Source organism: Mesocricetus auratus, unplaced genomic scaffold (genome assembly GCF_017639785.1).
Source record: "Mesocricetus auratus isolate SY011 unplaced genomic scaffold, BCM_Maur_2.0 Super-Scaffold_100030, whole genome shotgun sequence".
Taxonomy (NCBI): Eukaryota; Metazoa; Chordata; class Mammalia; order Rodentia; family Cricetidae; genus Mesocricetus; species Mesocricetus auratus.
Genome location: NW_024429211.1, coordinates 7603554 through 7626711, shown reverse-complemented (window position 1 = coordinate 7626711; position 23158 = coordinate 7603554). Strand labels below are relative to the sequence as shown.

The following is a 23158-nucleotide window of genomic DNA, read 5'->3' as shown; positions in this document are numbered from 1 at the left end:
GATGGGCCCTGTGAGAAGAGTACAGTAATAAGAAGTGTGGTACCTGTTAATTATAACAAAAATACCCGAAGCTGACTTAATTTCATAAAGAAGGTAGAGTTAGCCTTTAATCCTAGCACTCAGGAGCTTGAGGCAGGAGGATCGTGGATGTGAAGTCAGCTTGGGCTACTGATTGAGAACTGTCATGACTTTTCCTGAGGAAAAGTGTAAAACAGTTCCATTCACCTCAGGTAGACACCAACAGACAAAAGGTCTCTGTTCAGTCCAGGTTGGTAAACTGAAGAGTTTATAGGGTGTCAGGAGCATGCATGAGAGAACTGCACCACTGGGACGTCCCCTGGGCAAACTATAGGCTAACACAGCCCTGAAGAACAGCAGTGTACAGCATGGGCTGCTCCGTGTGAGTCACCTGCCGCCTAGTTACCTTCCTGTCATGGGAAAAATCACCGACCAAAAGCAAGTTGGGGAGGAGAGGTCTTATGTCATCTTCCAGAGTCATCGTCTACAGAAAGTCTTAGGGTCATCTTCCAGAGTCATCGTCTACAGAAAGTCTTACGTCATCTTCCAGAGTCATCATCTACAGAAAGTCCTATGTCATCTTCCAGAGTCAGTGTCTACGGAAAATCCTATGTCATCTTCCAGAGTCAGTGTCTACGGAAAGTCCTATGTCATCTTCCAGAGTCATCGTCTACAGAAAGTCTTAGGGTCATCTTCCAGAGTCATCGTCTACAGAAAGTCTTACGTCATCTTCCAGAGTCATCATCTACAGAAAGTCCTATGTCATCTTCCAGAGTCAGCGTCTACGGAAAATCCTATGTCATCTTCCAGAGTCAGTGTCTACGGAAAGTCCTATGTCATCTTCCAGAGTCATCATCTGTTAAGAGAAGCTTTCCTTTTGCTAGCCGCTTTGGTTTATCCCCCGCCAGTCGCCTGGGCTCTGCCGCGCCAGCCTGGTTCTAGATCCGCATGAGTCCCAAATAAACACACAGGAGGCTATATTAATTATGAAGCTGTTGGCCTTGTTTGTCTCTTACTGGCTAGCTCTGCCTTAAGTAATTACCCCATAATTGTTAATCTAAGTATGTCTCTTACCGGAGAATAGTTCCAGGCTTCCTACCCCCAATGGCGTTACATGTTGACTCTCTTGTGTTTCTCCTACCCAGAATCCTCCTGGATTCCTAGCCCCACCTATCTAGATTCCTATTGGCCAGACAGTGCTTTATTAGCATAAGACTTCCCCAACATCTCCTCTTTTCTGTTTAAACAAAAAGAAAGGTCTTAACTTTAACACAGTCAAATTGTATATAACAGAACAGTTATCAAATAAGAATATAGTTACAATATTTTAGCAAGATTTAAAGAAAATATCATCCATCCCATCCTTGTGAGTCCAAAGTCCTATATGTAGCTTATCTTTTATCATAACTAAGGAAAACTATAATTATAACTATCTGTCTTCAACTCCATCAAAGACCACAGAAGGATAATATATAAACACTAGGATTGACAGAGACATCTTACTGCCTGGACAGTCACCCGAAGTTCCTCTGTATCATTGGGGCATCCATCTTCAGCCCATAGGCCACAATGTGTCTGGAACACTTCTCAGCAAAACAGGAAATTTCAAACTGTCCATCTGCGTTGGCAGTCTGTCAGTCATTTTTCTTTGTCCTGCAGAAAGTCTCGTAGACTCTTCATCAAGCAGGAACCCTGTAAGGCTGAGTTCAGTAGTCACTTTCCTGTGGGTCCTGCATGTCCAGATTATACAACAACAGTCAAACAATCTAGGCAAGAGCAGTTTCTTGCCCAAATGGCTAATCTTGCCATGTTGAAAGCAAACTTCATAACGAGTTTCTTCGATGCCCATCTTCCTCTCAGACATAATTGGTGCTGCCAGGAGCAGACATTTCTCATTGTCAAGACAAACCCTAAACCATTTTAAATGCCATGTTCTGAAGGTCTTTGAGAGGTTTGAAGACTGTCCATCTCAAATATATTTCTGTATATCTAGAAAACCTAACTTATGTAACTAGAAATTCTGACTATTATAAGTAACTATCTATAGTCTGTATTCAATTATGCATTACGTTGTAAAAGATCAGTATAAGCACAATACTTAATCAAGAGGAGAAATATAAGCATCACAAAATTGACCTTGAATTTGTATCAATAAATGAAAAACAATACCCATACCATAATTCCCTTTTTTACCATTAAAAAAGATTGGCTGTGATCATTAGCCAATTATAAACAATCCCATTTAAATGAAAACAAAGATTTATAAACAAGATGGGAATTGGGACGTCGCTCATTCCAAACTGCTTCCTGCTGGAAGGGGGCGCTGTTTATACCATGGGGATCATGACAAAACTCAGAAACCTGTATAAGTCCGTATTTTCGGGGTCTGTAAAGCTCCATCATCTTAGCTGTCTCAATTGTTGGAACCCCTGGTCCACTGCTTCCGGGGGTCTTGGTTGGTCAAACCACAGAAGTCTGGAAGAAATCCTCAGCTTTTTATGTTCTGTGGAAACATAAGCAAAAACTCCTTTTCCGAGTAACATATCCTTATACTTAAATTTTGAAGTCAAGGCATTTTCAAAAGATAGAAGTTGGATTAATTCAGCAGCATTTATAATCAAGTGTACTTTAGCAGCAGTTCCTTCCTGAGCAAGCAAAAAACTGAAAAACACAATAGTGTACAGTATCCAGACTCTCTGTGTATTTTCCATCTTTGTGTGGCTTATTTATTTATCTATTATTATTATTACTCTATTTCTTTCACTTTTGTTTATTTTTCTCTGAGACAGGGTTTCTCTTCGGAAACCTGCCTGCCTCTGCCTCTGGGGCAATTCCTACCGGCATGCGCCACCACAGCCGGCTTTTGCATTTATTTACCACTTTGCCGTTTCATTTTCTCTCTCAATCTCACGTATATTTTTAAACACACTGTAAACCTTTAGAAGTTTTTCTTTATCCAAGTCTGACTTTACTGTAAATCTTTATGTTTTTCTGGCCACGTGTCTTATCTGTAAAACCGTGGCTGTTTTAAACTGCCGTTTTTTTCAAGATGGCGGGCGTAAGCATGACTCCAGCTTACCGCCTCAGTCCATGCTGACATCCAGCAAAAGCTGCCACTTCCAGCTGTACGTACACCCCTTTCAATCGGTAGCAGAGTCTCTTAAAACAACCTTGCTGTTTTTTTTCTTTTTATGCTGAGTCAGGAAGACTCCGGTAAACGAGCCACGTGAATCTCGGCTTGTCGATAGCAAAACAGAGCACACCTGAGAAAATGCTGCTACCAATAATCTGTGCTTCTCTCCGTTCTTCTGTTTCTAAAATTCCTTTAAAGCTTTTGTTATTTTGCGTGGAAATTCATGATCCCACTCCTGACACCATTCTGTTAAGAGAAGCTTTCCTTTTGCTAGCCGCTTTGGTTTATCCCCCGCCAGTCGCCTGGGCTCTGCCGCGCCAGCCTGGTTCTAGATCCGCATGAGTCCCAAATAAACACACAGGAGGCTATATTAATTATGAAGCTGTTGGCCTTGTTTGTCTCTTACTGGCTAGCTCTGCCTTAAGTAATTACCCCATAATTGTTAATCTAAGTATGTCTCTTACCGGAGAATAGTTCCAGGCTTCCTACCCCCAATGGCGTTACATGTTGACTCTCTTGTGTTTCTCCTACCCAGAATCCTCCTGGATTCCTAGCCCCACCTATCTAGATTCCTATTGGCCAGACAGTGCTTTATTAGCATAAGACTTCCCCAACAATCATCTACAGAAAGTCCTATGCCATCTTCCAGAGTCATCGTCTTCGGAAAGCCGAGGCTTGCTTTCAGGTTCACATTAGCTGCCTTTCAGACCCAGCCCAAGCCCACCTGCACGGGGATGCTACCCGCTCACAGTGGGCTGGGTCCTCTTGCATCAATTAGCAATCAAGAAAATGCCCCACCCACATACCCATAGCCCAGTGTGGTTCTGAAGGCAGTTCCTTAATTGAGGGTCCTACTTTCCAGGTGTGTCAAAATGACAACCAAGAATAGCCATCACACCTGGGCAACTTGAAGCTGCGTTACTGGAGTCCCTCCTGGCAATGGTTTTCCTCTTTACATAACCTCACAGAATGGAGAGGCTTCATTAGGATCTTGTTTGTAAACCCTGTCAGTACTGTAAGCTTCATGACCCCTCTCTAGCCATCCGTGATGAATTAGTCCTAATCTTGTGAGGATAATTCCAGCTACTCTAATTCGGGCAGCAATGGTTGTGTTCAATCTGTGGGAAATACACATAACGCTCCATGTTCCTCCAGCTCTTACATTTTTTTCCTACCCCTTCTGTAAGTGAGTCTTGATCGGTACAGGGCAGTAAGATTATTCATTTATGGTTGGACAATGGGGCTGCTACGCTACAGTGAACTTTTGACTGCATATGAGAATGTCTGCAGTAACTGCCACCAGTTACTGTGAGGTACCTCCTTCCCCTACAGCTCACAGCAGGTTATCTGTGGACACAAACACACAAATATTGAGGAAATAATTTGATAAACACATTACGCCTATTTAACAAGGCAAACAGCCATAGCCACCTGGCAGGATATTGGAATTTCCCCACCTCAGGATTATGGTGCCAAACACTAGGACCTCCTGTGGAGCTGGCTTTAAGTACAGCTGGAAAGTAACAGTTGTCTACCATTGCAGCAGCAGGAACATCCTTGCAAGACATGCTAGCCGTGTCCATAGCCAAGCTGGACACGGGTGACAATCCTCCTGCAGCCTGCATACCCCCGCCTCTTGGTACTACAAATACCAGCCAATAGGGAGCTTGTAGCTTGGACCCAGCTCGATTTCTCTCTTATATCCTGCCATATCTTAGTGACGGAGATTGTCCAGGGTTCCTAAAGATGGAGTCCAAGCAAGTGAGAATTGACTTGGGGGACTGAAGCATCCCCTGGGTAACTTACAGGCCACGGCACTATTGAGGAGTCCCCTCCAGGTAATTGCTATTCTCACTTGTTGAAGTGACTTAGGTACCACCATCTTGTCCAGACTCTAGTTTGTGTTTGCTTAGACAGCTCTCAGTTTTCTATCGCCACAACAGCCACATCTGCCTTGGCAACGCATCAGAGATTTCCATGATCTTGACTTTGGCCCAGAGGCATTAGCCAAAGTAAGTCATGTTTATACAGACTTAAACCAAAATAACTTAAGGATGGCAAAAAGAAATGTCACGTTGCATTTGAAATAATTACTACGTTCTGCCAGAAATGAATGTTTCAAGATTTGCTCGAACCCTCATCTAACTTTGATGGCAATTATGTTCTTCATAGTTTTTGCCTGAAAAAGGACTGTATCCCTGGCTTCAGCACCCAGAAACTTTGAGGCATGAGTTGGCTCTTGGTCACTGACCAATAAAGGACTAGAGCACTTTTAACCAGCATGGTCATCTGTATCTTTCTTACACGGATGACTACAATATGACCTCAGGAAGGTGAGTGATTTCTGTTGTGAAGACCCGTGAACTCCATGTGCCCCGTCGGCACTGAGTCCTGTGAGTCTGGGAGCCTTCAGGGCCATGTGTACCTATCCCTCTTCCCCCCCAGGAGGCTGGATCTCTTGAAGGGCCTCTGTACATGAGGAAAGCTGCCCTGAGTCAAGACAGTAACAGTCACGACTATGACCAACCCAGAGGCAACAACACACAGAGAGTTGGGGGGGACAAAGCTGGTCGCTCTGCATCACAGTGGCAATCACGTGTCACATCTCAAGATGAGAGCCAGGGAAGGACTGCCTGACTCTTTCATAAAAAGCCTCCTGAAAGAACTAAGTCAGAGCCTAGCTACCGTAATCTCTTCTGTGACCTAAGGGTTTCCTGCTGAGCCTCACCGTCCAGTGCCTTCCACTTCTGACATTTCCCATCGAAGACTCAGATAACACATGGGCCCTCAGGGGACAACCCAAACTCAAAAGCATGGCTATGACTCCTACTTATACTCCCTGTCAACAGCTGGTTTCCCTGCACGGGTGGGCTCCGCGCTTGTTCCCAGCAGGCAAGTTGCCTCTTCCGAGACCTGGCAAAGACAGCTCTAAGAACTAGTAGGTGTAGGAAGTTTCCAATCAGGTTCTTATGCAGAGAGGTTAGGGAGGGAGTTCTTCCCCCCCAGAGGCTTAGTCCAAGTAAGACCTCAGAAGTAGACCTTGCTGGCTCTGGAAGGGACCTAGGCAGGCTCACTTGTGCAAGCTACCTCCAAGTCTAGGAGTGGGGGCAAGGAAAACAGCTTGCAGGTAGAAAGAAGCAATTGCTAATAAACCCAATGACCTGATTTTGGTCACTTGAAGCGCTGACTCCTGCAAGTTGTCCTCCAGCTGCACACACACAAAATAGTTAAATTTTTTACATCTATAAGTGCTGAGGGAATTGGATAGGGCACTTGGGTGGTATATATGATAAGAATATGCTGATTCATGTATGAAGTTATCAAAGAATAAATAATGTCGTTTTTTTTTTTAATGGACCAAAGGCTATACCTGACCCAGGGATGTCTGAATAAGAGAGTTTGCAGTAGCAATGCCTGGCTTATATTATGTTCATTGGATGCGATTTTGCTTGGATGGGTTTGCCCAGTCTGTGGTGACTACTGACTGCCCACAGTGAGTAGGTACCACCCTTGGGTTTAATTAGAAGTCTAGGACTTCAGAGAGAGAGCTCCCTAAGTCCATGAGCTGTATGCTGTTTGATTTGCAAACCCATTCCTTTGAAGGAGAGAGGTCTGAGGATAGAGTCCCTCTTTGAAATGCCCGAGTTCTTTGTGAAATCCTCTTTGAATTGCTCTGAGTTCACTTAGTGCAGTAAGTAGACAGGCTCTCCAAGACTCCAAAGCACCCAAGCCTAAGCAACGTGCTGGACCTCACTGTACACAGAACTGCTCACAGCATCCACACGGCCTAATCTCCCAGGGCAGCCCCGGGGAGCATGTGAGTGTGAGATTCCTGGGGGTGTGAGTCGGTCCTGTGGTCTGGGGTCTTGTGATCCTTCACCAGTCTCCTTGGTTTCAGCATTAACGTAAGCTGACTAATCCTTCACTTTTTTTTTTTTTTGTAGGACTTCATAGCAGTGATCTCTGCCTAAGCATTTCTCTTACCGTTCAGGTGGAATCCTTTCCTTTTCAGTTGAGAACAAGGCAGTAAGAAAGCTTTGCGGCCTGGGAGTGCAGGTGCTGGCCGATCAGGCTCCTTCCTCCCCTTCCTGGGCTTCCGGAAGTACCGCAGGGTCACTACCTCTAGCAGAAACCAGCCCTAGGTCGGTGGTTCCAATGAACTTGCTTTTCCTGTGGACTTTTACAGGATGAGTGTGTGAGGCTAACGGTTAGGTGGCCAGGCCAGGGGCACGAGGCTGAATGTGAGGAGGGATGGTGGGCCAGCGAGTGGGCAGGGTTCCCCCATTTCGATAGGTGTGGACCCTGCTACTGAGGTCCTAGCATGGGTCCCATGGCAGTTAAGAGCAAGAAAGGAAGGCTGCCTGCATTGGGTCACCTACACACATAAAACACGTGCACACACATCCTCAAATCCTACCCTGTGAGCAAAGGGATTCTATAGACATGCTGGGGGTGAGCAAAAAAACAGCTCGTCAGGTAATGGCACTTGCTGCCAAACCCAGCGACCCGACTTTGGTCATTGGAAGCCTCACGGTGGAAAGACACACACACACACACACACACACACACACGCACACACACACACACACGCACACACACACACACACACACGAAAGCATACAAAAGAATTTAAATTTGTAAATCTGTGATGGTGGGGGAGGGGAAGCAGTGCCTTGGGTTACTCTAACCCTTTGCTGATCTGAAGGGAGGCATTGGGGAGCTCTATTGTGGGCACTTGTGTCCTCGGTAGTTTATGTCTGCATGTACGATGCGTGTCATGTGCCTGCTTCTGTGCCTGTTTGTGTCTCTGTGTATGTATGTACATATATATGTGTGTGTGTGTGTGTGTGTGTGTGTGTGTCATGCACAGCGGATTTCTGTAGTTTGTGTTGCTGTGTGGCTTCCGGGTATTTGTATGAAGTCTGTGTGTTTCTGTGTAGCTTACAATTTCTGTGAGCAGAATTTGTGCATTTCTTAATGTTCATGTCTTAATGTGTGAGTGAGCATTATATAATGTGCATTTCTTAATGTTCATTTCTTAATGTGTGAGGGCTCTTTCCTCACGCGTAACCTGAGGCACTCCTTGAGAGTCACTCCTGAGGTGAAGGAGAACAAGATAATGAGAAAGTTTTTATCATCTCCAGCAGAGAGTGTTTTAAAATGCAGAATAGTTAACGTTCCCTCGCTTCTGGTTTTAAGGAAAAGCCTCCACGCCCAGGGCCACCCGTGAAGTAGGGCCCGAGCCTGACACACACGTGGCTAGGATTTTACAATCGCCTGGCTTCTGCAGCCAGACTCTCTACTCCCCAGAGTTCGCTGAGGCTCTCTCAGGCTGCCGGGCCATTCTCAAGTGGGGGCTGGGGGTACTGAGCCTCCCAGCTCTGTGAAGGTCAGTGGGCGTGGCCAGCAGAGGGTGGGGTGAGGAGCACAAGCTATCCAACCTTCCAGGGCTGCAAGTGCCTGCTGAGAAATCTTCCCCCCCTAGGGTTGTGTTCCAGCCATCACTCAGAGCCTCGGGATTTGGACACTAGACTTCCCTGTTGGAGAAAGATCATCAGGTAAAATGGTGACTGGGAGTTGGGAGGTAATCCCCTGTTCTGGGGTGCTAGCAGGGTAACAAGCCAGGAATGAAAATGTGCAGATAATAAGACTGAGCAGTTTGTGTGAGCATTTCTGGTTTTAATGGGGAGCCCAGCAGTAGCAGCGTCTCAGACTATCGCTCCCTGGAAGGCTGTGTCCCAGAACGAAGGGGAACGAGGAAGGGGGCTTGGAAACCAGAGCCTGGTCATTAGGCGTTTCTTAGGAATGGAACTCACTGAGGTGAGAACAGTGAACCCCACAATGCCTCTGCTTTTTTTTCATCTAGCTACAATAGTCACACACAGAGAAATAAGCGGGATCCCCATAGTCAGCTCTTTTCCACGACATGGCTATTAAACACAGAAGTCTGAGCGGGTGGGCATCCTTGGGAGATCGGAGCCCTGGGGCCCAGCTGCATCCCTCTGACTGGCAAGGCTTGCTCAGCGTCTTTAACCTGCGGCAGTGTTCGAGGAACACTGACCTAAACAAATAAGGCAATTCCTCAAAGCCTAGGCTTGGGCTAATCGTTGTGAACAGCAGCTGCCCGCTGAAGCCACCTCGAAAATTCCATTCCTGAGGTTTGCTTGCTCCTTGGTGCCGGAGCTGGGCTGGCCACAAGGCCCACCGAGGCTGGATGCCTAGGAGCTCCAGTGTAGCTGGTGATACCAGCTCTCCTGTGGAAGCTGCTGGAGACCCCACCTGAAAATGGAGGAAAGCTCCAGAAGGCAGGAAAGGGTTTCACACTGTGTTTACAAACACTGGAGTGCAAATGTCCACTTTTGGGTGTAATATGGGGGTGACTTAGGAGCGCAAGTTTTCATGACACCCCCCAACCCCATGGTTCAGTTAGCTGAGTCTTAAGGCCACGGCCAGCTGTCAGGTGTGACTGCCGTGGCCAGCAGTGTCCTCACCTGGAACTTTGGCCGGCGTATGGCCAAGTGTGTGTTTCGAAAAGATGATTGTGGGCTAGGTGGTAGGGGGCAAGAGCTGGGGGGGCTCACCAAAAACAAGGAAGCAAAACAAACAGCAAACCCCGCCTGCTGAAAGAGGTCTGCTTGTCTCAAAACAAAACAAATCAAACACACAAACACGAAACCCAAAGCGGCTGCTGGGTCAGGGCGGGCAGCATTTTGCTAGGGGTGGATCTTCAGGGGACATGTGAGACATGGAGATGATGGTGGCTTTGGATTCGTGCTGCGATCAGGCGCGGGGTGCCATGGGAGTCTGGAGGCATCGGAGCACCTTTGCTTCCCCAGAGACAAGGGGCAAAGAGGACACCGTGGTCTGGGCTGCAGAGGGGCTGTGGGGGCGGGATGGGGTGGGGTGTCATAGGCCAGGATAAGGTCTCAAGAGAGGGCTTTTAGCTGCAGGTAGAGGGAGTGAGATCCCAGAAGTGCCAGGGTAGAAGGTTCAGGAAAGAGTTGGGGAGGGAGGAAGGCTGTTGTGCCCGTTCTGGTGCATGGGAAAGAACGGGGTGCCGCACCCCACTCCCCAGTTGTCTTGAGCTGCTGGTCTTCTGGCCTTGCAGGATGTTGGCTTTCCAGGTGGTTCGATGAGGAATTTTGTCATTTGTTTTTTTTCTCTGACTGTCCTTCCTAGGGGCGGGCAGAGGCACTCCCTGGTACGATGAGAGGTCCTGCCAGCCTCAGCTGGATGGCTTGTCCGTGCCCGGGCACTAATGCTGTGCCTCCAGGGATACAAGGAACTTACCTGACGGAGGTCTGCTGGAGCCGTTGTGCCCACCTGCTGCAGCTGAGGCCGGGCAGGGGTGGGGGTGGAGGGTGGGAGATGGGGTGAGGATGTATTCTGCAGTGCAGAGGGATTCACACTCAGGTGGGGTGGGGTCTCTCCTACTTCAGGCAAGGCTCAGGGCTTCCAAGCTGATTTGCAGGATGTGCCCAGCAATAAGCAGAGCCACTTGAGCCCAAGGGGCAGATAACCTTTGCTGCACATGGGGTCTGGTCCCGGGTAAGTCAGGGGTCTCAGACCCCTGCTGTGCATTTCATATGGCTCTCTCTTCCATAATCATCCAGAGCCATGATCCCTGGGGGGGAACTGTCTCAGACCTGGAGGCCCTGTGGGTGTTTCTAGAACAAAGCCCCCTTTGCCCTAGAATAAGCCTCTTGTTGCATAGAGAGGGTCACCTCCCAGTGCTGTCCCAGGCTCTCCTTCCTAGTTGCAAGGGGACTCTCTAAAACAAGAAGTGATTAATAGCCGTGCAATTTGTTTGAATGATTGAGAAGCTTGAGTCACGTTCACATGCTGAAAAAAAAAATCAAACCGAAGTGAATAAAGAGAGCAGCGGTCTGTGTCTTCGCCTTGCAGAGGGACAGCGGGACAGCTTGGCCTAGCTGCCCCTGGTGTGACAAGCGTTTGGTCCTGTTGAGTCCTGGGTTTCCTGAACTAGAAAGGCTGTGCCAAACTCAGCAGCTTTGTCTGGGCACATGCCTGTTCCCCAACCCGGTGGACGCGAAATGGCTGTAGAGTCACAGCCAGGCCCAGCAGGCTCCTTCCGACAAGGACTCTGCACCGACCGGATGGTCTGGGATGGTGGCGTTCTGCTCAGAGGAGAACAGGCACTAACAGGGGAGGGGGTGGGATTCTCAGGACCCGGAATGGATTGCTTAGAGTGAGACACGAGTGATCGGGCTTCAGTGTCATTGTCTGGCACACGTAGAGTGGGCTAAGAAGGCCACGCCCTCCCCAGCTCGGAACAGTAGATATTGGCTGTTGACCGAGGAGCTGCTTGCTGAGGTGAGGCTCTGCTGCCCTGGCAGCACCGAGGGCTGGTGTGTTACTTGGACCTCCCCACCTTTCTTCTTCCTGCCTCTCGAACTTCCTCTAGGCTGTCTGCACCGGAACGGATCTCTACTCCATTAACGCCGAATCTCTACTCCATTAATGCCGATCACCTTGTCGTGCTCAGAATCTCTAGCTGTGTTCTCCACACGCTTGAGGAGGAGCTGAGACGGTCTAGGTCCTGGTCAGGATTCGGGGTGTACAGGCCTGGTTTGAGCCTCCAGGACAGCTCCCTTTCTAAACTTGCCGACCGATGGTTCATTGTGGCCACATGTGGAGCTGATGACAGCTTGCACCAGGTGGGGAAGACCCAGAACCAGAAATCCCGCCACCCCTCTGCAGTGACAGAGTCGCTGCCCCGGAGCTCCCCACCTTGCGTGTACGGGGCCTTAGCCTTTGGCTGGTCTAAGTATCCAGTGTTACCTCTGATTAAGCCCCTCTGCTATGTGTTTGGGCATGTCCCTGTAGGGACGGTCAGGGCTCAATAGTGATTTAGAACAAGGTTGGCGAGCATCACCTAGGCAAGGCGATGACAGGGTTTGGAGGGCTTAGGAGAGCTAGGGGTGAGAGGGCGTCTGCAGGAGGGGACCACGGCTACAGGGAGCTTTGCTGGGCCTGTCGGGGGTGGTAGGGGAGGAAACAGAACTGGGGGGAGGTGGGTAGCGGTCGTTAATGGATGCTTTAGGCTCAAGAATGAAGACCGAAAGATCGCACTGAGTCTGAATCATTGATTATTATTATTATCTAAAAAGTCACAGAACCTAATTTGTTTTCCTTAAAAATGCAAGGGTGGTTATTTTTTGGCGAAAGTTTTGCTGAGAAAGAGCTGCCTGTGGCCGACCTGAGGTACACGGCCAAGTCCTCACATGTGAAGTCCTAAGAGTGAACATTGCATTCTCCTGGCCGGGCAGGCACAGGGCGCCCAGCAGGGCTGAGCCAGGCTGAGGCAGCGATCACAAGTCATTGCTCATACTATGAGCTCCGGGTATCGGAGCCCTCCCCTTCCCCAAGGATGGACTGGTGCCAGGTGCCACAGGGCCTCCACAGGCCAGGTCGTGGTGGTGGTATGGAAGTTCCCAAGGAGATGGGTACTGGATTGGATTCCCAGAGGACAGGCCAGGACTGGGGTGTCCCAGTATAAAAGGGATGGCCAGATGGTTACATCTGGACTTAGAACCTGTTTGGAAGAGCTAGATAAAACACGTGTGTCAGGTGAGCAGGGCCTGCTGTGCCCCCCAGCGAGAAGGCCACAGGAAGTGGGCAGGCCACAGCAGGATCATGCAATGCTGCCTTAGGGTGTTTGGGTGCATCCATTGGGGCACACTTGGCTTGGAGACCGTCTCCGTCGGGTGGCTGGTGTTGGGAGCTGGTGTTGGGAAGGCTGCTGGGCTCCGAATGAAGCCAAGGAGAGCAGGAGGACCTAAAGAAGAAGAGTTAGGAACCCCTGAGAAGCCTTGAAACTTCGGCAGGTGTGGGGACAGCCTCTGGGAGATTGAGAGTGAGGTGGACCCCAGAATTAGTGGTGACTCTCACAAGCATTTCCGTCATCAAGGTGGGAGGGCAGAAGCCTGGAGGAAGTGGGCTTGGGGGGAGGGGAGGGGAGGAGAAAAGAACCTGGCAGCCTTGAGAAGATCTGAGCAGAGGCTGTACACCGAAAGGCCACACGCCCATAAGAAATAATCCAGAGAGATCCCGTGTGACCTGAACCCAGTGTCTTTCAGTTGTAAGCACATGAGTTGTAGCGGGGCCGGGCGGTGGTGGCGCACGCCTTTAATCCCAGCACTCGGGAGGCAGAGGCAGGTGGATCTCTGTGAGTTTGAGGCCGGGCTGGACCGATAGCCTCCGAAACAATACAGAGAAACCCTGTCTCGTAAAAACCAAAAAAAAAAAAAAAAAAAAAAAAAAAAGAGTTGTAGCGGACATCACAAGCCGGACACAGGCTTTGACGTGACCAGTGTTCGGGCATCTTAACCCCTTCATGGATGGTCCTCTTGGGCTCTAGCCTGTGCTCCCGTCCCCGCTCAGCTGCAGGCACACCGGTCTGCTCTTCCTGTCTATTCTGTTGTCATCTCTAGGATGTTAACATGCGGGACCAGTGTGTGGCCTTTTGAGATTTGTTTTTTTTTCCTTTTCACTTTGAGTCCCCATTTTGTAATTCACTCATCTTGCCGTGTCCGTGGGCTTCCCGTGATGTGGAGGCGCCCCTTCACTTAAGCACGAGCGCACTGAGGGACTTTTGGTTGGAATGTCCGTAAATGTTGAGATACACATCCAACTGGACAACTGCTGGGTGACATGGGCAGGACTTGATGTCCTCAAAAAGAAGCTGCACCTGTGCCTGGATGATTGACTGACTAGAACTTTTGTGATTGTGGAGGGTTGGAACGGTGCCAATCCAGAGTCAGATGATATTGAGTTATCTTTAGTTCCCTTTAAGGTCTACTTTCTGTATATTTATTATACAGCATCTTCTTAACTAATGCATTCTAAAGTGAGAAGGGGTACTAACAGATCGCCAACTTCTACTAACTCAAAAGCTAGGGAAGCTATCAGTATCTGAAGCCAGCATGAGAGATTCCCTGCTTTTCTGTGACCCAATGACTTGATGTCCCTGTAGATTTGTCTATTTGGAATGGTTTGGATTTACATGAAACTAGGCAATACATGGCCTTTTGTTGACTGACTTCCTTCACTGAACATAATTAGCTACAGTTTGCTCCACAGTGTGGCAGGTGTCCATACGGCATTGTCTCTAGCTGTTGAATTGTTTTTGCTGTGTGGATCCCCATAGCATATTTATTAATTACTGTTATTCTCTTGTGTGGATAAACCATAGTCTACTCATTCAAGGAACAGGATAATAATGCCTGGGTGGCTTAAACAACAAACATTATTTTTCACAGTTAAGGAAGCATGACAGTCTAAGATCAAGGTATATGCAGAGTCAATTCCTGGTTCTCATGTGGAGTCTTCAGTCAGTGTCCTCACATGTAAAGAACAGAAGCAAGCTCTGAAGACTCTTAGGAAAGACACTTATCCCATCTATGAAGGTTCCATTTGCATGGCCTCCTCAAACCCCCTCAAAGACCACACACTAGACCCAAATCCCTCTCTAGAGACCACCTCCCAACACCATCACACACACTAGACCCTAATCCCTGTCAATGACCACCTTCCAACACCATCACTTACACTAGACCCCAATTCCTCTCAATGACCACCTCCCAACACCATCACACACACTAGACCCCAATCCTTCTCAATGACCACCTTCCAACACCATCACTTACACTAGACCCCAATCCTTCTCAATGACCACCTTCCAACACCATCACACACACTAGACCCTAATCCCTCTCCAAAGACTCTATCTAACATCATCACATACATTAGACCCCAATCCTTCTCCAAAGATCATCTCCTAACATCATCACATGCAGGAGGATAACCGTATGCGGATTTGTGGCTAAAGATTCAAGTATTTAGCCCCAACCCCATCTTGAAGGAATGTTCTAGAAGGACTGGAGTATTTAGTGCAAGCAGAAGATAATGCACTTGAATCAGAACTAATCAGATAGTTGTGGAGTCTTTTGATAAAAGGCCAGGGGAAACCGCCATCAACAAGGCTAAAATAAAAAGCTTTCCTTTATTCCCTGGTCTCTCTCTCTCTCTTAACCTGTCATGGCATATTTTCCATGTTTTAGGTTTCCATTTACCTTTAAAAGTAGGATCTGAGTCTGTAGCCTAGGCTGGCCTGGCTTCAAACTCACTGCAATCCTCCTGTCTCTGCCTCCCAATTGCTAGAGTTACAATTGTGAGTCACCATGCCTAGTGATTTACGATGTTTTAAAATTGTTGTTTAATGTCATTGTCCTTAGTAATGAAAAGTTAATTTTTGTTAGTTATCTTTGCACATTGTAATGCCAGTTTTAAATTTAAATACTGGAGCCTTCTTTTTCTATGCATGTGTAATCAGCTACATTACACAACTGGTGCTTTGTAACAACCCTGGAAGAATCAAGCTCAACTATTTTATTTAATTTTTTAAAAGATTTATTTATTTATTATGTATAGAGCATTCATCCTTGGAAGGCCAGAAGAGGGCACCAGATCTCATTATAGATGGTTGTGAGCCACCATGTGGTTGCTGGGAATTGAACTCAGGACCTCTGGAAGAGCAGTCAGTGCTCTTAACCTCTGAGCCATCTCTCCAGCCCTTATTCATGTTTTGATAGAAGTGTATTCTACCAGCACTCTCTGTCATATTGATATACAAGTCATTTTTTTAATCAAACATGGCTAGCCAAAGCAGGATGCAAAATGTGTAGGCTTCTTTTAATGCCAATATCTTTTCATACTTGACATAAATTCTAGCTCCACTAAGTGTGTGCCTCGTTGTATTAGTCAATCTTGCAGATGGAATTTTCTGTCCCTCCTGGTCCCACAGCCCCTTTAGTCCCAAATAAACACACAGAGGCTTATATTAATTATAAACTGATTGGCCCATTGTTCGAGCTTATTACCAACAAACTCTTATAACTTAAATTAACCCATAACTATTATCTGTGTTTAGCAATGTGGCTTGGTACCTTTTCTCAGTAAGGCATTTTCATCTTGCTTCTTCTATGTCTGGCTGGCGACTGTGTCTCTGCCTCCCTCTTCCCAGAATTCTCCTAGTCTGACAGCCCCGCCTATACTTCCTGCCGGGCTCCTGGCCAATCAGCATTTCATTAAACCAATACGAGTGGCTAATATTTATAGTGTACAAGAGCATTATCCCACGTAACAGCCTCTCTCATAGCTATAGCAAAATGTCTGAGGTAAGCGTATTACAGAGAGAAAGGCTTGTTTTGACTTGACGTTTTGCAGGTGTAAGTCTCTGATGGGCTGACATCATCACTTTGGGGTTGCAGTAGCATAAATGCACACGGCAGAAAAATCCCCTCATCTCATGTCAGGGAGGAATCGAGAAAGGAGGGTCTGGGGGGACCCACGGTCCTCCTCAAAGGCACACGCCTCCAGTGACCCGAAGAATCCTCACCAAACCTCACCTTTACAAGATTCTGCCTTGCCTCAGTAACACATGGGTTGAAGTCTTTCAACTGTGGTGGTTTTCAGACATTGTAAACATAACGTGTAACACCAGCCTTCTTCATTGTAGATATAACATACTTGTCCTGAACTTGGTTTGAATCTCGCTGAACCCATACTCAGCATTGGGTCCACAGGAACCCTGTCTCACAGTGTATTGTGGATGCTGCAGATGAGTCTGGCAACCCGGAGTCACGGGCGCACGCTATGTTAACCACGCCAGAAGCACAGGCTTTTGGGTCTCAGCATTATAAAACTGACTCAGCCAAGATACATAGGAATCCGTGGTTTCGCAGAAACTGTTGATGGTAAACCAGGCTGCTGTAAAGCCAGAGGGATCATTGCTATAAAATGTGGAAAAAAAATAAAAGCAGCAAGTGGTTTGAAACGCAGCTCCAATGGTAGTCACGGTACATCTTCTCATCTCTATAGCAACAATTATGACTTTTCTCAATGCAGTTTGGAGAAACACCGTAAACACTGTAGCACAAAGAAAGGAAAGTGTTAAAGCCCTAGCCCAGTGTAGCCATAGTCTGAAGGATACGTTTGCTCTGATGCTCTGCACAGTCTATACATGTTTGTTTCAACAGGAGCATCCCAGAGCATAGGTTGGCTCATATATTATTTTCCTTAAATTAAAAAATCTTGTTTTCTAAAATAATTATTTATTTTTATTCTATGTGCGTTGGTGTTTTGCCTGCATGTGTGCCTGTGTGAGAGTGTTGGATCCTTTGCAACTGGAATTACAGACAGCTGTGAGCTGCCGTGTGGGTGCTGGGAATTGAACCCTGGTCCTCTGGAAGAGCAGCCAGTGCTCTTAGCCACTAAACTATCGCTCCAACCCCCTATATATTCTTAATATTTATCAATATCACTGAACGTCCTTCTCCATGATTTTTATGGCCTCACAGTATTTCATACTATGCCCATCTTAAAATTTATTGTATTCTAGATCCAAGCACTGAGAAGGTTAGGTGGACTCAAAGTCCCACTCTTGACCAAGAAGTTGTTTGTCACGAACAACTGCTAAAAAAGGGGAAATCAGTTTCCTCCAATGGAGTGACACTGGGTGTATCATCAACACTTCAGAGCTGGTCACATGACCAGGAGTAGTTGGTCTTCATGGTTTTGTGTGTGAGTGTGTGTGTGTTTAGTTTGTTTTGATTTTCTTTTTCTTTTTCTTTTTTTTTTTTTTTTGAGACAGGGTTTCTCTGTGTAGCTTTGAGGTCCTCTCCTGGCATTTGCTCTGTAGAGCAGGCTGGCCTGGAACTCACAGAGATTCACCTGCCTCTGACTCCCAAGTGCTGGGATTAAAGGCGCGCACCACCACTGCCTGGCTTGATTTTCAATTTTAAAATTGTTTTGTGTTTTGGGGGAGAAAGAACATGAAATTGGTGGATAGGGAAATGGGACGGATCAGGGAGAAATTGGAGGAGAGGAAAAGAATGTGATCAAAATATATAGTATAAAAATAAAATTAAGCCAGGCATCAGCGGCACACATCTTGAATCCCAGCGACACTCGGGAGGCAGAGGCAGGTGGGGGGTCTCCGTGAGTTCAAGACCAGCCTGGTCTACAAGAGCTAGTTCCAGGACAGCCCCCAAAGCCACAGAGAAACCCTGTCTTGAAGAAATAAATAAATAAAATTAAAATGAAAAAATTGCATACTTGAAAAGTGTGTTCTGTTACAGAACGTGTAGGTCATTGCTAGTGTGAAAAATGCTGTGATATCTGTCAGCCTTGAAGACAACCACACACTTCTCCTGTGTGAGGCGTGGGTGTTGGGCACTATAAGGGCTGTGTCTAATGTACCCTCTGGTGGTAAGGCATTGAGTGGCTTCTTTCTGTTTGACCCAGGAAGATCATCGGCAGCGGCGGGACATGCGCCTAGAGAACAGAGATATCGGGCTGCCCTCAGCCGTGCTGGAGGTGGAGCTCCGCCAGACATCTGCAGTGTCTGCTCCAATGTGTTCAGACCCTGGACAGCTGCTCACAGTCAGACCCGCCACCAGCAGCTACCAGCATGGCTCAGGCAGACCCCGGCGTCCCCTATGCTGGCCAGGCAGCTGGGAAGGGCTCCTGTGTTCCTGAACGTGCAGAGTTGGGCTCACTCCTCATGGAGGGGAGGTGAGTGTGAAACCGTCCGTGGAATGGGCACAGAGCTGATTTCTACCTAGAATACTAAGTTTCTACAGATATGCTTTCCCCGCATTTTATGGGAAAGCTTTCCAGAAGTGTCATAAAAACATTTTCAGCATTAAGCTCTTTCCTGGTTTATTTCGGACATGCGCTGCTTTCTAAATATAATAAACTTAGCTTCAAATGATAATACAAGCAGAGAGTTGTCTTCTAAGGATGTGATAATCTCACGTGATATTTAAAGTATTCCGAATATTATATGATTTTGGAAATAGCTGTCATCTATCTATATCTTAGGAAATATTTTGTTTCTATAAATGTAACATTTGAATTAATGTAATCTTTTTTTTTTATGTCAGAAACCCTGGATTAGAGGGGCCTGGGGCAGGCAGGGAGTGGCAGAAATGGCGTGATAGGAAGTTATAAAAAAGAGAGAAATCGCCGGGCGTTGGTGGTGCACGCCTTTAATCCCAGCACTCGGGAGGCAGAGGCAGGCGGATCTCTGTGAGTTCGAGGCCAGCCCGGTCTACAGAGCGAGTGCCAGGACAGCCTCCAAAACTACACAGAGAAACCCTGTCTCGAAAAACCAAAAAAAAAAAAAAAAAAAAAAAAAGAGAGAAATCCCTGAGTTGACATAAAGGAGAATCGCTTTTGATTAACCTTAAAATACTTGCTTGTGTAAAGATAATAGACTTTATATGTCGATTCTCATACCCTAAATTCTTAACTTTCACTTTCATATCTACCTCCTGGTGACGCTGAAACCATCACCCTCTGGGTGACTGTGTCTGGTTGACCAGGGGATGTTCATTTCCTTGTTGTTACAGTTGACAGATTCCATTCTGAAACCTTGTATCACCCGCTGAAAGAGACAGTATGAGAAAGGACTGGGCCATGAGGCGGGAGTCCTCATGAGCAGGGTTGGTGATCTTGAGAGGGCTATGCAATGCTCCATTGTGTAAATGCACCTCGTTTTCTTTACCCATTCCTTGGTAGAGGGACATCTAAGTTGTTTCCAGGTTCTGGCTATTACAAATAATGCTGCTACGACCATAGTTGAGCAAGTGTCCTTGTGGTATGATTGAGCATCCTTTGGGTATATACCCAAGAGTGGTACTGCTGGGTCTTGTGGGTAGGTTGATTTCCTGAGAAACCGCCACACTGACTCCCAAAGCTCGCGCTCTGACCTAGGCACTCTGCATATATGTCATAGTCTGTGTATCTTGGTCCTCTTGTGGGACTCCTAACAGTGGGAACAGGGCCTGTCTCCGACTCTTTTACTGTTTTGGGGACCTTACTTCTCAAAACTGGGTTGCGGTGCTGAGCCTTAGTACATGGGGAGGTGCTTAAGTCTTACTGCAACTCGATACACCACATTTTGTTGATACTCATGGGAGATTTGTCTTTTCTTGGATAGTGATGGAAGAGGAAGTGATTGGGGGTTGGGGTGAGGAAATGGGGGAGAGGGACTGGGAGGGGAGGATGGGGGGCTGCAGCAGGGATGTAAAATTAATACATGGGTTTAAAAAAAAAGAGAGGTCTGGAAGAGCTGGTGAGGCCTCTCTCTGCCTTCTGTCTTCTACATGTAACAATGTAGCAAGGACTTGGCTTCCTCCGCCCCGAGACTCTAAAAGTACAATTAGTCCATTACAATTTAGTTCCATACAAAAGAAGGTACTTTGTTAAGGCAACACAAATGAACTAAGACAGAGTGCATTTTTGAAAAGATCCACTGCTTGTATGTGTTTAAGTGTTTGCCTGCATACATGCGTGGCCACTAGGCACACATTGGTTCTGCTGGTGCTGGAGTTACAGACAGCTTTAAGTCACTGTGGGTGGGTGCTGGGAACCCGGCTCAGGTCTTCTGTGAGAGCAGGGGGTGCTTCTAACTTCTGAGCCATCTCTCCAGCCCCAGACACAGCATACTGAACAACATTCGCACACTTGTGTTCACAGCGGCATCATTTACCTCAGCCAAGTGCGAGCCCATGCGTGTGTAATTCAAGTGGGGTGTACGCATACAATCCGTTCAGCCTCTAAGAGGAAGGGAATTCTGACGCCTGTGGTAGTATGGGCAAGCCTTGAGGACACTGTCTAAGTGGAATGAGCCAGTCAGAAGACGACAGGGCCTGTGTCATTCCATTTACATGGGGCACCTTGGGGAACACGTTTGGAGAGGCCAAAAGCACCATGGTGGTTTCCAGGCTGGGGGATGGTGTGATGTGGAATTTCCTAGTGGGGCAGAATGTCAGCTTGGTAAGGTGAGTTCTGGACCTGGATAGTGCGGAAAATGGTACGGTATGATAAATGCACTCAGCATCTCTGAGAAGCACACTTAAAACGGCCAAGAGGGTAAATTTTGCTAGGCGTGTTTGACCACGATTAAACATCACCTTGTGGAGGTTTACACTTCCTCAACCTCACAAGTGTTTGTTGCCAATTGCTCTCTGGAGGGTGGCCACTCTGACGAGGATGAGATGGCATCTCAGGGTTTTAACTTGGATCTCCCTGATGGCTGAATATGCCAAGTTCTCCTTCAAGTATTCGTTGGCCATTGAAACTTCTCTTCACAATGTTCAGTCAGCTCCTTAGCCCGTTTATTGTTTGGATGGTTTGTGGTTGTGGTGTTTGATTTTGGCACTTCTCTTTGTATTTTGGGTACTAATCCCCTGCAGGATGGGCAGTTGGTAAAGCTGTTTCTCCTGTTCTGTCTCTTTACCTGAGTAGTTATTCTCTTTGCTGTGGAGAAGTTTCTCAACTTCATGCACTCTTTTTTAATTTTATTTTTTTAATTGGTGTTTTGCCTGCTTGTATATCTCTGGTAGAGTATTGGATCCTGGAGTTACGGACAGTTGTGAGCTGCCATGCGGGTACCCAATAGCTATATTCTTTTTCTGTATGTGGGTGATGGGGTTGGGACAGGGCTTCTCTGTGTAGCCCTGGCTGTCCTGGAACTTCCTCGGTGGACCAGACTGGCCTTGAATTCACAGAGTTCAGCCTGCCTCTGCCTCCCAAGCGCTGGGATTAGAGGTGTGCGCCACCACTGCCCTCTCTTTTATTTTTATTCATCTTGCCAGTTCTTAGGGCTATTTTCTGTGCTATTGGAGTTCTGGTTAGAAAATCCCTGCCTATACAACTGTGGTGTTTAATAAGAAGGGCCCTTAAAGGCTCATATTTGTATGCTTAGTCATCTGGGAATGGCACCATTTGAGAAGGATTAGAAGGTGTGACCTCGTTGGAGGAAATGTGTCAATAGGGGTGGGTTTTGAGGTATCAAAAGCCCATGACAGCGCCCCCCCCCATGGATGAAGCTGTAGCTCCCAGCTACTGCTGCATTGTTTGCATGCCTGCAGGCCGCCATGCTCCCGGCCATGATGACAATGGACTAAACTTCCGACACTGCAAGCCAGCCTCCAGTTAAATTTGTCTTTCATGAGAGTTGCCTCAGTCATGGTGTCTTTACGGCAGTAGAAAATCCACTAAGACACTGGCATACTTAAATGCCTACCTCGTTTGTGTTTTCTTGCAGCATTTTCAAAGTTTCAGGTCTTGCATGAAGGTCTTTGATCCATCCTAAATTGACTCTGGTATGGAGTGAGAGATGTGGGTCTAGTTTCATTCTCTAAGGACTCCGTTTGTTAAAGAGGCTGTATTTCCTACAATGCATGTTTCTGAAACAGGGATGGACTTTGTCAAAGGTCTTTCTGCACTGACTGAGATGATCACTTTGAATTTGATTTATGTATTGTGTTGGTTGGTTTTATGTCAACTTAACACAAGCTAGATTCATCTGGGGAGATGAACCATCACCTGGGAAAATGCCTCTACCCTCTGTGGGAAAGCCCATGCTGCATTTTCTTGGTTGATTATTGATGTGGGAGGAAACTGATCACCGTGGATGGTGTCAGGCCTGGGATGGTGGTCCTGGGTGCTGTAAGAAAGCAATCCAAGCAGACCATCAGGAACAAGTCAGTAAGCAGCCCTCTTCCATAGCTCTGCGTCAGTTCCTGTCTCCGGGTTCCTGTCCTGGCTTTCGTCAACCATGACCTTGTGACGGAAGCAATTTACAGAAGGGTTTATTGGGCTTGCAGATTCAGACCTCAGTACTTGACCATTACTGCAGGGAGCATGGCAACAGGTGGTCAGGTAATATGACTGTGCTGGAGCAGTTAGCTGAAAGCGCACGTGTCGAGACATGGCCACGAGGCAGAGAGGGACACTGGGAAGGGCATGAACTTTTGGAACTTCTAAGCCCGCCTCCAGTGACACCCCTCCTCCAATAAGGCCACACCTCCTAATCCTTCCCAAACGGTTCCACTAACTGGGAATGATTATTGAAACATCTGAGCCTATGGGGGCCACTTTCCTTCAAATCAGCACAAGACTTACAAGCTGTAG

The 23158-nt window shown here is 47.2% G+C and overlaps 1 protein-coding gene across 1 annotated transcript in view; it reads left to right on the top strand.

The window, feature by feature from the left end:
* Positions 1-18296: 18296 nt before the first annotated feature.
* Oca2 (OCA2 melanosomal transmembrane protein) overlaps positions 18297-23158 on the top strand; it is a 176751-nt gene continuing 171889 nt past the window's right edge. Inside the window, 2 exon segments of the mRNA XM_040733342.1 lie at positions 18297-18649; positions 18651-18748. Of these exon segments, the coding sequence (XP_040589276.1) occupies positions 18503-18649; positions 18651-18748 (245 nt within the window). The 5' untranslated portion in view covers positions 18297-18502.